We start from the raw sequence: 15734 nt of genomic DNA on the forward strand, positions 1-15734 counted from the left end.
TTATGTACAAATATATGCATCCAACTAATAATTTATTTTGTGTTTTTTCTCTTTAAACCAGATGACGAAGCTGCTGCCGCTCATCGAATCGTCCTGCTCGAATCGGGCACGCTTCCTGCTATGCTCTTCGCTTTTTCCGCTTTGCACACCCGATGTACCACGACCGGTCACCGCTTGCAAACAGCTCTGCGAGACGGTAAAAAGTGAGTGCGAAACGCATGCTGAACTCATGCAATTGTGGCCAGACTTCCTCAACTGTGACACACTGCCGCAGCCGGAGAAACACGAGCTATGCATGCAGATACCGCAAGAGTCCGAAAAGCAGCAAACAAACTTGCAGACACATCCACCCTCACCTCAGCCACAATTCCAACAACCAACACAGTTTTATTGGCCGTGGTCTGCTTGGAAGATGCCACCACACCTGAGTAAAACAATTGCGCCCACCGCCATCTGTCCACTCAACTTCACCGCCGATCCTCTCAACGCAGAACTGTGCGTACCACAATGCAACCGCGATGCATTTCACTCAACGCAGCAGAAGAAAATCGCCGAGGGTCTAATACTCGGTCTCTCGGCGGTTTGCTTTGTTTTAACACTCTTCTCGCTGGTCACTTTCTGGGCTGAGCCGACGCGTTTTGGTTACCCCGAGCGCCCAGTTCTCTTTCTCTGCCTGTGCTACAACCTCTTCAGTGTTTGTTACCTGGAACGCATCGTGTTTCACAACTCCACGCGTACGCTGGCCATGCTTGAAGATCCATTGGGTAAAGTTAGCGCCGCCTACTCCGTATCACCGCCTTGCTTGGCCTCATACATCACCACGAGCTATCTGAGTTTGTGCGCCGCCACCTGGTGGCTAATTTTTGCGTTATGCTTCTTCCTCTCATCGCATCAGAAGTGGTCGAGTGAGGCGCTCGAGAAGAAATCCGGTCTGTTTCATGTGCTGGCCTGGGTGCCACCACTGGCGCCACCAATTGCCGCGCTCTTAATGGAACAGGTGCGCCCCAACGAGCTGACGGGCATGTGCACAGCTTTCGGTTTTGTGGAGATACCCGCTTTGGTGCTGCTATTGCTCGGCTTATTTTTCACCGTACGTGCCTCTAGGTCGCTACATACACTGCAACAGCAAATTAAACCTATTTTCGGTCATCAACGCTTCTCGCAAATCCGCAAGCGCTTTCTTATATTTTCGTTGCTCTTCTTCATGCCGACGATAGCAGGCGTATTGACCTCATTATTCGAGCGCTACATCGACTCGGTGCCCGCTTGCTCCACGCATGAAGATTGCGCACCGCCAGAGCAACGTACCGCATGGCCGACACTTATAAGAATATTCTTCCAGCTAGCGGGTGGAACATTAACCGGCATGTGGGTATGGTCGCGAAAGACCTGTGAGTCGTATCGCAGTCGGCTGGTGGCCACGCCCACTTCTTCGACAACAACTAAGTCGATTTCATCGCTGCCGAAGAAGCACATACACACGAATGGCAAATCGGTCAGCAGCGCTTTGTATAGCGGCATTAATTTCCACAATGTACCGGTCTATAATCCGAATCAAGCGCACGTGTAGCGCTCAATGCCGGGTATACATGGAAGCGGTGTTGCTGCTGAGCAACAACACAGTCCGAGGGAGGGTGTATATACTTTGGGATTATATCTTTAAAGCAACTACCGTTAATATAGTGTACATAAGTTATCTTTTTGACTTTTAAAGGCTCGAATATTATTTTGTTTTTACTGTAATGTATATCTTAACCTTAAATTTTTGCAAATACTTTAGTTGTAATTGTAAATAAATTAAAAAATTATTTTTATTGCACACTTTCACTATTTATAAAAAATAAATGTATGCACCATGCAGTAAAACGTACTAGATTGGAACTAATGTGGCAGGAACTCCTTCTGGTAAAGTTTGTATACATAGTTAAAACATACGATATATAACACAAATTTACACGAAAGATTTAAAAAGAAAACAGTACGAACTACTTCACATTTAACCACTTTTAGACTAGGCCGAGATACACTGGCCTGAAATAAACTAGTATATTTTCTCCACATTGACGGAGATTCATTGATTCAAACTCGTATTTTTTACTGCATAGTCGTTAGTATTTCATGACTTAGTCTTTACTCATAACGTTATTGACAGCTTAAAAACTTAAAAGAAAATGTGTTAATAGCTTTAAATTGTAAATATTTGTAATGTATTTATATATAGTATTTAATGGAAATTTCGATTAATTTTGTATTAAAGAAGCCCTATATATATTATACTACATAAAATTGTTATTGGTATATCAATAATATATACTTATACAAGTATATTATATATTTAAATTATTGAATAAAATATATTTTTTAAAACGAATATTCCCGTTTTTCAAATAAAAAAAATTGTTTGTTTGGGAGAAGATAAGGTGATCCCCGTTTGGATCAGTCATAAAATATGTATAAATGGAAGTTAATTATAAAATCAATTATAATAATTTATAGAAAACCAAAATAAATGGTTACAGTAACGTCTTTTAACTCGAAAAAAATAAATCCACTGAGAAAGAACCATAACACTAATGCGCTTGCGTCAGAAGACAATTTAGCGCAGTGTTGGACTACAAGTGCTGCCCGTTTGTTTAAGCATCTTGTATAACTTGTTCAATTCGCTGGAGAGTAACGCTTGACGAATTGAAGACAGCTATGCTTTTCAACGGCAAATGGTAGCACAAGATAGACTAAGGCATTCTTCGAATAGGGAATCAAGATAGTTAATCAAGGGCTTACAAGAAATATCCTTTTAAGTCTATCAGTAATTTGTTTTCACATATTTAACTTCAGGGGTGGGTGCTATAAAAGTTTGTGTTCGTCGTAAGGCCTTAGAGGGTCTGTTCAACCGCGATTGCTGTTTTTGTGATCAACATAAAAAGTCATGGTAATGCTAGTTGATAACTTTATATATACAGTAAATGGTTTTTCGATAGGGTTTTCTATGATATGAGAGCTCTAAATCAATCAAAATGAAGATATTTCGTTCGAATTTCACCTTGAATGCTGCTTATGAGGAATTAAACTCAAAACGTTAACAACGTTCTCAATAGCAAGATCTTTAAAAGTATACCTCACATTAGGTTTTAAGTTCCTTTGAGCTTGGACAGCGATGGACGGGAGCTCATATTAAATGCTAATAGACCTACATATTTTAAGTCTGCGATCTAATTAATATTGATAAATTGTAAAAAAGATGTCTATCTATCCAGACAAAGTAGGCTTTTAGCTTATCAATAAATGCTTTGACAAACAGACCCAGTACTTAACTGGGAGTATCAGTTTACCACTGGATTGAGTGAGTAGCGATACTATGAAAGAATTAACAAATTAGGAGAAATCTGAGCAATCAAACAAAGACTCCTCTGTGGAACCAGAACTATTTTGTGAACCCAGTTGTTCTGTTATTGAGATCAATTAGAGCTGAATGGTTAACTTCAAAATGCAATATAAATAGGGAGGCAGTAGACAATACAAAAGATACAAGTTTTTAGGTTACCTAAAATATATCTGTATTTCTATACAATATCTCTATAATCTGGGAACAGCAGCAGTTGATGTACTATTAATTTAGAAATGTATATAATATTTTGTGCCTTCAGGATTAGTGATCTTATCATAACGATGTAAATAATATCTTATATCAATATGTAGATTGCTTATTTCTACTCAAACATATTTAAACTTTTTATTGTTTTCAAAACAGTTAAACCATTTTAAAAAGCAACACATCTGATGCAAACAATCGAGCTATCATTGAGTTGAAAAACCACTTTCTCAGCAAACGGTGGTCGTACAACGAAATATCAGCTCTCAACAAATAAACAAATAATCTACTAGCAGCTCGGCTCTCAGACGTCTATTAAGGGTCATAATACATAATTATCCACAATAATAATTTGGAATGAGCTGGAAAATTCGAATTAAAGTCCGTTTTCGATAAACTTAAGTAACATTTTATAAGTCTAACATTATACATTAGGGGCTATCCATAAATTACGTCACACCTTAAAGGGGGGGCAGGGTATCATTCGAATGTGACATAGTGTGACAAGGGGTAGAGGGGATCAAAAGCTTTGTAACATCACAATTGAAAATTTCTGATGTCCAAACGCGAAATATATAGGTTAACAAAAAAATATTAAACATTTACAAACGGGATCTTTATTTTTTAATACTTAAATACAGTCGCCATAAAATTATGTTTCACCACAAACAAATTATAAGCGGATTTCTGCGCAAATATACAGAATTGAGTATTTTGAGTGTTAAATGGGAAAAGTAATGCTAATTTCAATGTTAAGAAATGTACGCTTACAGATTCATATATTTACAATGTAATAATACTAAATCAAATAATTTTAATTCAAATTCAGAAGAATATACAAAGTAATATTAATAAGTAAACAGTAAAAAAGTAACAAAGTAAACTCTAGTGGCGTTATCTATATGTCGACTAGTGCGTTAGAATCTGCTATCCTTTATCGACTTCCAGTAAAAATTACATGACATTTCATTTATTGAAAGTAAGGTTTAAGTGTCGGTATGTTTTTGTCATCGGTGCGAAAATGAGCTTCGAACAAAGAGCCAACATTAAATTTTGTTTTAAAATTGGTTAAACTTTTACGGAAACGTTTCAATTGATGAAACAAGTCTATGGCGATGATTGCCTATCCCGCAGCAGAGTGCACGAGTTCAACGTTTTCAAAGTGGTCTTGAGGACATAAATGACGATGAATATGAAACCCAAAAAATCGCGCCTGGAGAAGTCAAAAGTGAAGATAATGCTGCTTTGTTTTTATGATTCCAAGGGTATTGTCCACAAAGAATTTGGTTCACTTGGCCAAAGCGTTAATGCGGTATTCTACATTGGAGTTTTGAAGCGTTTGGTGCGCCGTATTCGACGTGTTCGGCCCGAATATCGCGAAGATGGAAGTTGGCGTTTGTTGCACGATAATGCGCCGTCTCATCGATCGACGCTTGTGGCCGATCATTTGACCAAAAATCAATCACATTTTAACAATCAACCGGATTCACCTGATATGGCACCGTGCGACTTCTACCTTTTCGGAAAAATGCATTTGCCGATGAAAGGAAAACGTTATGCAGACGTGGATGCCATTCAAAGGGCTTGCACCGGCATACTGGCGGCCATACCGGGCAACGAGCTAAAACACTCGTTCGACATGCTTTTGGACCGTGCAAAAAGCTGTATTAAAGCAGAAGGAGACTATTTTGTATAAAATTAATTGATTTTGCCGATAAAACCAATTGTTCTGAATTTTTTCGACTCGGCCCTTGGAGCTTAGATAGTCAAACTAAAACTCCAATCGAGAAGAAAAAGTTATAGCATGAACATACCAAATAATCGAAAATTTGATGGCCAAAGTCTTCCACACGCTATCACTAGAGGAGGGTAGCTCCTTCATTACAGTTACTATTGTCACCAGGTGAACTTAGATCCTCAAAAATTAATGGCGTTTGGCTCTACTAGTATATTTTTTGTGAGAATTCTTCCTTGAGTGATCATAAAATGCTTATGAAGAAACATTTGCTAAGGGGTTCGAACTTAGAGCTCATTGTTGGTATAAAAAGTTGTGCTAAAAACAGATATGTATATATAAATATATATAATCCCCTCTTATAGATGGATTTGTGCATAGAGCGGAAAATGTGAGAATCAAAAACGACATTGACAAGCACAATGCCAATGGCAATACTCGTAGTATACTCGTAGTGAACGAGCGAAACATTAAATGCGGCAGTCGTGCAATTAACTTTGAAAGCGCTAAGATCAAACGATAAAGCCGCAACCCCAACCGCAGCTAAAGTAAAAGCAAGAGCAAAAAAACTGCACTTTGCGCTTAAGTCGAGAAGGCAATGTGTTGAGGACACACATACAGGCACTCACGTGAGTATTCCATGTAATTGCGCATGCGCTCAAGTTCACTTGCACGTTCACAATGGAACTCTGCAGCTCAACGCTGTAGGTACTATGGGATTGGCCAGTTCGTCAGCACTGGTGTTGGCAATGTGTTGCTGATGATGATGGCGATCTGAGCACTAAATTGTGTGAAAGCGCGCGCACACGTCCAGAGCCAAAGAGACCAACAGGTGTACGGGAAGGTACCTGTGTGCATATGCGAATCTGGCAGTGCAAACAAAACGAAGCAAAGCGTCGCTCTTTCGATATCGGAGATGGAAAAAAGCGACTAATTACTGTTGTAAATTCGAAGAACAGGCGTTAAAGTCAACACTGGTGATGAAGCGAATAGCCTAGGTCAATACAACATTTTTTTCTTAAGTAAAACACAAACAAATTGTGTATTTTAAACACACAAATTTATTGCACCGACTTTGTATTTTTTTTTTCATCGACTGCATATGTGATATGGGTACTTTGTACATAGACTTCTTGAGATATAGTGTTATCCGACAGCTAAGTTACGCTGAAACTCACACTTTTAAACAACACACACACATAAAATCGAAATTTAAAAAAAACAGACCTTCATGAGGAAATGTCTAACTTCATCAAGCGATAGCCAATTTCTGAGTGATTATTGATATGGAAAACTATCCAAAACGCTCATCAGTTGCTCAAATAATTAAGAAATTTGTAGTTTAGAAAACAAATTTCAAATCCAGCAACAGATTAAACTTTTATACGGATAGCTCAAAAATGGTGGTTGGTGCGTGGATATACTGTCCAGAGTTAGAGAGAGGCATAATTGCAAAATTCATATGTAAAGCGGTAGATCAGTAATACAAAGTACTTGATATAAGGGACTGTAGGAAAATGATTTGAATCCTCACTGGTCACAGTTTAATGGTGGCACACGCTTACAGAATGTGGCTGAAAGAAACGTCAACAGTAAGACACCAAGGAAACAATGGAGCATCTTTTGTGGACATGTCCCGCATTGGCAAGGCAATGCTTTAAGCATAGACCCTAGTATAAGGCACCGGGTCAGACTTAAACAATTATAAATTATATGAAATTATACAAATTAGGAATATAAATATATTAAATTCGGATCAATCAGACTCTCTGTGCTTTCTAGATTTTATAACATATACGGGTAGAAGGTGAAAGAAAATAAATATAGAGACCTTTTTGATGAAGTTGGAGAGTGTATGAAAACCAGCTTGTTTTTATATCAAGAAAACTACTTATGACTAACACTTAGATCTTAAAAAATCCTCAGTGAAACCTAGATACTATTTTAGCGCAAAACGGGAGAAAGGTTTTTTTTTGGAAATCCTCTTACTTAGTCATCGAAACGGTAGTTTACAGTTAGGATGCGATAACCATAACCATAACCGACTACACTTTTTATTAACTTTCAGTAGTGGATTAGTGGTAACAAACTAGATTTTAATGTCGATTGGACTGGTTTTACATCAAGCTGTGAGTGATAGTACATCAAAATGGCACACTACATCGAGATTGTATAGGAATAACCAGGATAATAAAGTAAATACATGTCAAGGATTCTAAACCTTGTGACCAATCTTCTGTGTTAATCCCAGTTTACAACTAGCAGAAAAATGAGAATCCATAAGATTTGTATGCTCTGCGTATTCTTAAAAAAATAATAATTTTCCATAAAATATGTACACAGGATTTTTTCCAACCATTCAAATAATACCGATTGACAAAAATAAAAAAAAAACTGTCAGAGCGAATTATAATAAAAGGAACAGCATCTAGAATATACCCAGCACACCCAAGTTCAAGAGGAGTAAAGCTCTAGGCAAATGTGTGCAAATTTCAGATCGATATCTCAAAAACTAGATTAAATACCGTATGTACAGAATGACAGACGGACATGATTAAGTCGACTCAGCTCGTCATGCTGATCATTTATATATACATACGAGCATAATTTATAGGGTCTCCGACCGTCCTTCTTTTTGGATGTTATAAACATCATTGCAAACTTAATATACCCTGTTCAGGGCATCAAGATTCATTAATAAAGATATATTGTACTTAATTTGCCTTCGTAAGCGCTATACTCAACCTTAAATATCCACAAACCGTAAAATCATCTCAGCATCTATTACAAAATAAAAGCAACACGCGGTAAAAGATTTGGTGTCGGGCAACACAGCTTTCAAATGGTTTGAGACTTAACTAGAATCAATGCAGCGTGGGCAAAAACCGGAAATCGTTTCAGAACACGCCTTGCTGTGAGTCAAAACTACTTCTACTAGCAATAAGTTATTTGTTAAGTTATAATAATACGTATTTATACCTATATATACAAAATTAAGCGCAGAAAGATCGGCATCAAGTTTGATAAAGTTTTGTATTTTAAAACAAAACGAGCAACAAAAGGTAAAGTGAGAAATTATGCCGCACGTACATAATGCATATGCGTATGTAGGAGAAATGCCTATACAAATCTATACGCAGAATATGACTACAACAACTCAAATTGACACAACAAAAGTATTTATGACAATAGCAACAATATAAATAACAATAATCACACCACTTTTTCGCACTTTGATACGCGACGAGCGTTTGCTTACGAAGACGAACAACGGTTCGTTGCCTCGACGGACAGCTTGTATTGCCGATAACAAAAATTTGCTGCGAGCGAAGTGGAGCTGGCAACAGCATATGCACATTAGGGTGCCACAGAACTTCTGAGTTATATTTTATAATTGAATTTTAATTATTATTTTAAATTTTCTTATGCAAAAGTATGTTTTAAGGTAGATAAGAAATTGTAACGAAAAATAAAACAATTTTAAATTTAAATTAAATATTTTTAATTTTATATGTAAATTAAGAATTTTAAATTTTAAATTTTTTGAAAAAGGTTTTAATTATATATTATATAGCATTTCATTTTTTTTGCGATTCTAGCAAGACTGTAGATTCAGTGTAAATAAATGTTTTTTTTTTATGCTCCCTATATTTTGTACAAATTTTCTCTAAATTCACAAAACCCTGAGCATTGACCTTAAGGATAATAATAAGTACATATTTTTCAAAAAGGCATGTTATTAACAGAAAAAGACCCTCTCTGAATTTCAATATTAGATCTCACGGATAGACCGATATTTTCGGTAAACAATCAGCCATAGGCACTGAGGTCCACATATTCGAAAACTGGGGGCTTGAAAATTTTTCGATAATGTTAGAAAGTGAGATAGAATATCTTAAAGACAGTATATGCGCAAAGTTTTATTTCATTATCGTGATGGACTCTCGATTTACATATACAAGGTTCCAAATTAAACAGGACTTTAAAAAAAAAAACAGAACAAATGGTTTTATCGGCAAAATCAATTAATTTTATTCAAAATAGTCTCCTTCTGCTTTAATACAGCTTTTTGCACGGTCCAAAAGCATGTCGAATGAGTGTTTTAGCTCGTTGCCCGGTATGGACGCCAGTATGCCGGTGCAAGCCTTTTGAATGGCATCCACGTCTGCATAACGTTTTCCCTTCATCGGCAAATGCATTTTTCCGAAAAGGTAGAAGTCACACGGTGCCATATCAGGTGAATCCGGTTGATTGTTAAAATGTGATTGATTTTTGGTCAAATAATCGGCCACAAGCGTCGATCGATGAGACGGCGCATTATCGTGCAACAAACGCCAACTTCCATCTTCGCGATATTCGGACCTAACACGTCGAATACGGCGCACCAAACGCTTCAAAACTCCAAGGTAGAATACCACAAATCAGCATTGTCTTCACTTTTGACTTCTCCAGGCGCGATTTTTTGGGTTTCGGCTCATTTCTCATATATTTCCTCACGACCACTTTGAAAACGTTGAAACCACTCGTGCACTCTGCTACGGGATAGGCAATCATCGCCATAAACTTGTTTCATCAATTAAAACGTTTCGCTAAAAGTTTTACCAATTTTAAAACAAAATTTAATGTTGACTCTCATTTTCGCACCGATGACAAAAACATACTGACACTTAAAACGCAATAACTTCACTTACAATGGATAATATGTCATGAAATTTTTACTGGAAGTCGATAAAGTATAGCAGATTTCAACGCACTAGTCGACATATACATAGATGGCGTCACTAGAGTTTACTTTGCTACTTTTTTACTGTTTACTTTGGAACGCACCTTGTAAGCTATAAAATTTAAAAATTCGGGAAAATTTACAAAAGTTATACGTTAGAAGTAGGCGTGGTTGTAATATATGAGACCCTTGTATAAGTATGCATTATCATGTGAAATAGAATGCTTCTAACGTATTTATTTATAGAGTTTTGCTGCTTTTAATTATTTTCTACATATCAGTTATATGAAGAGTGGGCGGAGTTATCATCCAATTTTACCAATTTTCACACTGTTGGCAGAGGTGCTTGAAAGATTTGGTCTGGATTTATTTGACACAGCTTTCGTCTGCTGCGGTTCGTGAGATAAGTATGTACATTAAATTTATAAGGAGGCATAGCAAGGAGGAGTAGCAATGCCCAATTTTTATAGATGTTCAAGCCACAGATGCCCCTCCCTACTGCTATTCGATGTACCTAATAAAAATTTTGTATGTTATAGGTTTTCGATTAGCGTCCGATCCACAGTGGCAGTGGTTCGATTCCGCCCTACTACATTACCTATATTTTATGGTGTCATCAATGCATCTTAACCTCTTCTCAAGTTATAGCTTGCACGGACGGACGGACAAACAGGCACCCGGATTTCAACTCGTCTCGTCACTCAGATCATTTATATATATATGTATATAACCCTATATCTATCTCGATTAGTTTTAGGTAATACATATAAACAACCGTTAGGTAAACAAAACTATATGGCTATACTCTCGCAACGTGTTGCTACATAGTAAAAAAAATGGATTAAAAATTTCTATGAATGCAGCCATGCATAAATATGTTTCTAAATATATAAACTGTGCAGCTCGATATTTTAAAACTCAAAAACAAAATTCATAATTTATGACAGTGTTTACTTCTGACAAAAGTCAAACGCACAAGATTTTAGCATCGATATAAGTACATACATGTGAATATATGTATGTATGTACATATTTAGAACATAAATACATTAGTGCATTTGCAAATAAACATACATATTTATATGTATAGTAACACACATATATGTATAAATGGTATATAGTTATATTTCCACACATACATATATATATATATATATATATTATGCATATAGGTATATACATTTCAAAAATGTTTTCCAAATAACGGCATATTGGAAAATATACAACAAATAAAATACAAATTACCAAAACTCAGATAAAATAAATTTTAGTTCCAGTAAATTTTTTAATGAAATTTTCCTTAAAAAATAATTGAGTTTTAAATTTTTTTTTAGTTTTTAAGTTAAGAATTCTACATTTTATTTTTCGTTATTTTCTCACACTCAAGGTACATAATCATATAATCACCAATATACAGCTAAATTTTATGTTGTTTTGTATTTAAAATTTCTAAACAAATAAAACAAAACAGCAGTAAAAATAAGCAAATTTTTAATGAGTATATTTTTGTATTAAAATACAACAAATACTGTAATTTGTATTGTTGCAAAATTAGAAATCTCTAAAAGTTAAATTTGACATTGACTTATATAAAGTTTTTTGCACACATAACTACATAAGCCATAGATAAGTGCAAAATCTTGTGCGAAAGAGAAATTGGGCGTATGAACTGTATGGAGGTCGCGGCTAGCGATAAGCATAAACAATATTCAGGTAAGCAAATCGAACGGATATGGCGTAAATCTTGTGCTCTTTTATGGTGGAGGGTAGGGTACTATTTGTTGTTGGCGAAAAGAAAGTCTTGATATACGACTAGTATCAGTATGGTAGTAGTGGTATTAAAGAAAATGTGTCAAGACAAAAGTTGTAAATCGTTTCATTACCTATAACTTTGACACATAACTTTTGCATACGACACGTAGTTTTGCGGGAAATCGAGATAGACCGTTTTTAACGCTTAAAAATCCAAGCACCCTCCTCTTTCCGACCTCAAATCGTCTGTAAATTATTTTGACTTTTATTTTAGTTGTTTTATCTTTATTTATCCTGATCTAATAATGTTTGATCCTTAATTTAAATTGCATATTATTGAACAAAATTTTTGAAGCAAGTGGCAACGTTGTACAAAAATGTCTATATAAGCTTTTTTTAATCTTTCAGTTTTGAGCCCATATTGCAGTGTATTTTACCATATAATTTTTACTTCAAAATTTCAAACAAACTCCTTCTAAAAACTTTTGTTTTAATTTATGCAAAGGCTTTAAAAACTTCTCAAATATACATAAAATATATTTCAATTAACGCAGATTTTGAATCAGGTAGGGAAATTAATTGTAAGCAATCTTCAAACTCTTCGGGCTGATATTCATTACAATGTAACATGAGTATCAGACTGAAGATATTTAAAAATCATTAACTTTTTAACTAAAAACAAACAAGTGGCCATATTCTAACAACTTTTCATCAAGTTCATCAATAGTTTTAAACATATGTATGTGCAACTTTCGAGATATCGTCAACAAACCCTCAACAGATAATTGCTATTCTTTTCCTATGCAAAACCTTGAATTTGCATTTAAAATGTTTTAAAGTACGAATTTTACACAGAAAAAAATTGTTTTATATGCAGACGGATTTCAATTATAGCTTTCGTTGCAGTCGGCCGATTTCATTACCGTGTTCAAAGAATTCTCTATAGAGAGAACTCCCCCCAACTTTACAACATTTAATAGTTTTCAATCACACATTAATTCTTCTGGTACCAAAATGTTTTAAACAATTAATTTTGTCTAAAAAAACAAGATGTTATGTGTCGTAAACTTAGGGCTGTCAAACTCACACTAATGGTCAAATCTCAAACTTCACATTTAACATTCCTGGACCAAGGTTTTACCCAAGCCCAAGCATATTTGAATAAGAGTACAAGGTATTAATACTTTTTTTTTCGTTTATGATGTCAGGAATTAATACATATCGGTCGAACGTGCTCAAAAAAAGTAACAGAAAGACTCTGTCGCAAGTTTTATTACATAGCTTCTTGGTATAAGTTTAGGAATTTTATTGGATGAGTTGTAAAAATATATATACATATTATACTCGTCGGTACGTACAGTCTATTCTAAAGAAAAAAAACGCGATTTTATTAAAAGCCACCAGTTAGGTGCGCTTGCACTTTATAATTCACCAAAAATTGGTTAGCTGCAGCTTGATAAGTCGGTGGCGTGGCAAAGGTTATCAAATGCATATTTCATAATTTATTTGACGCTTAATTATATTCATTCATATAATTATTTAATTTTTTTCTTAAAAATATTATTTATCTCGGCATCTATATAGACTTTACTACTGAAATCAAAGTGATTTTTGCATTAATTTCATTTATTATTTATTTCAAAATAAAATTCTTTTACTTATTATTTTTCATTTATTTCCTTTAGTGATAAATATTTATGCGTGTTGACCTTGAATGCTTGCATGCTGCAGCGCCCCCGGGCACTTAGACCGATTTTCAACGTCGGTGTCCTTATACGCAGCAATTATGCTGGCTATATGCGCATATAATATGTAGTAGTATAATGTATACACACAGACGCACACATGCTTGTGTGCCAGTCGTTGCGTTTCGTTCCGTCATGCCCTAATTAGTATGCCAACCAGCATGTGGCTCCAGCATATTGGTTATTTTCGTTTTTGTGTTTCCATGCGAGCGGTTTAGATGCGATAACCGGCCTGTTTGTGTACTGAGAAAGGAATTTAGAAAAACCGAGAAGTATTATATGTGCATCATGAGACAGACAGTATTGCCATTATAACACATATTACTAGTATGCATATAATAGCTTATTTATACCCTGAACAGGGTATTTTAAGTTTGCCAAGAAGTTTGTACCACCGTCTCCTTTTAGGTGACTATATAGGCTATATAAAATATATACCATATATAAATGGTCAGGGTGACGAGCTGAGTTGATTTAGCCATGTTCGTCTGAAATCGTGTACGCGTCCTTTTTACTCCAAAAAGTTACTCATTTGTCGGAACCGCTGATATCGGACCATTATAGCATATAGCCGCCAAACAAACCGATCAATCAAACTGAAGTACTTGTAAGAAAACCTTTTTGTGACAAGATACCCTTCCGAAATTTAGCTACCGTTCAAACTGAGTGTTTAAAATCAAGTTCTGGTATAGAATCTACTTAACTTGTATAGGGTATTCTACCAGTTTTTTTTTGTTTTTAAAAAATTTCACCAATATTGTGTCAAGGTAGAAAAAAATGGTTAAGCACCTCGTGTTTTCGAAGCAATTTTGCAGAACCAACCATTTTTTGCCAACCCAATACCCAAATTCCACATATGACAACTCAGTAGCGATCGTTGTAAGCCGTTCCACTATATTTAACGCTCTTCTTTGTTAGTGTGTGTTACCCAGCTAACGAAGCGGGGGCCATTAAACCAATGGACCAGAATTAACATTTGCAGTTCCCTACCCATTGGGGTTCCGTCCATCGCTTTGATGACCGCCGCTTCTCTAGCTAGTTCCGTCACCTGTTGAACATTTATATTTACTCAGATTTTGATTAATTCCCGATTTGATCATCATATAAACGAAATTATTCAAGGTGTGCTTGACTGTCACTGAGAAATATGATACGCTGTTTAAGCTAATTTGGTTGTAATATTATTTCTATACATATATTTATTAGGGTTGAAAATCTTTCTATTGGCACCATAGATTGGTTCTGCGTTCATTCTTGAACAGTAGTTTTTAATTTTTTTCTCCTTAAGCATCTATTTGTTATCTAGCGAGCTCCTATTGTTGTTGAAGGACGATAAAAAGTTTGATTATTAATCTTTCGCCAACGGCTCGGCTTGTATCGTTCTGTTTTTATGACTAAAGAAAATTAGTTTTTTCCGAAAGCTCTGAACTTTATTCGTATTCCTGTATTTTTTCTTCGTCATTAGTTCCTTAAAAATTATGTTATATCATAAATAATGCTTAGAAAACTATATATAATACAATATATTTAAATTATGGAAGTGTTCAAGGTTGCCTCTGTGATCTCTTATGCCAGTATATTGGAAAAATATTTGCATAACAGCGACATATGAATGAATATGTCAGATGCAATAACTAAAACTAGTTCTTTGGCACATTTCTAACACTACAATAAAAAAAAAGTATGTAAATGACAAAAGACTGTCAATTTTAACAAGATTTATATGCGATTTTCATTAGGTCAAATTTAATCACGAAAAATTGGTCATAGCCATATTAAAATATTAATTCAAATAGCAATAGGCGGAAAATATTTATTGGTTATGGGCTAACTTCATATGTCAATTTACTAACAAAAATTAAAACATTGACATCGTTCTGAGAAAAATGTTATTCAATTGGTAAGAAAATGTCAATTAAAGGACACCTATATTCATTAGCTACGTCTGTCATTGAATTTGATTTTTTTGAAAACTGCCCATCAGTTTTGAATTCTTAAGTAGAAATTAATTTTTAAAAATATTAAAGTCTAGCAATTTTGCAAATGTGACTTTCACTTACTCTCAAAAATTGTTACTTTGAGATGATGTTAAATCTTCTAAAACTGTTTTTCAAACTTTTTGACATGTGTTAATTTTTTATTTATCAGAAAAGCGCCACCTTCTCACGCTTTCTTTGAATAGACCCTTAT

The 15734-nt window shown here is 35.1% G+C and overlaps 1 protein-coding gene across 1 annotated transcript in view; it reads left to right on the forward strand.

Annotated features, from left to right (window-relative positions):
* The window catches only part of fz3 (frizzled 3), a 43131-nt gene extending 40840 nt beyond the window's left edge, over positions 1 to 2291 (forward strand). Inside the window, exon 2 of the mRNA XM_014229956.3 lies at positions 62 to 2291. Coding sequence (XP_014085431.2) covers positions 62 to 1570 — 1509 coding nt within the window. The 3' untranslated portion in view covers positions 1571 to 2291. The remainder of the gene's footprint in view (positions 1 to 61) is intronic.
* Positions 2292 to 15734: the final 13443 nt, after the last annotated feature.

Source organism: Bactrocera oleae, chromosome 5 (assembly GCF_042242935.1).
Source record: "Bactrocera oleae isolate idBacOlea1 chromosome 5, idBacOlea1, whole genome shotgun sequence".
Taxonomy (NCBI): domain Eukaryota; kingdom Metazoa; phylum Arthropoda; class Insecta; order Diptera; family Tephritidae; genus Bactrocera; species Bactrocera oleae.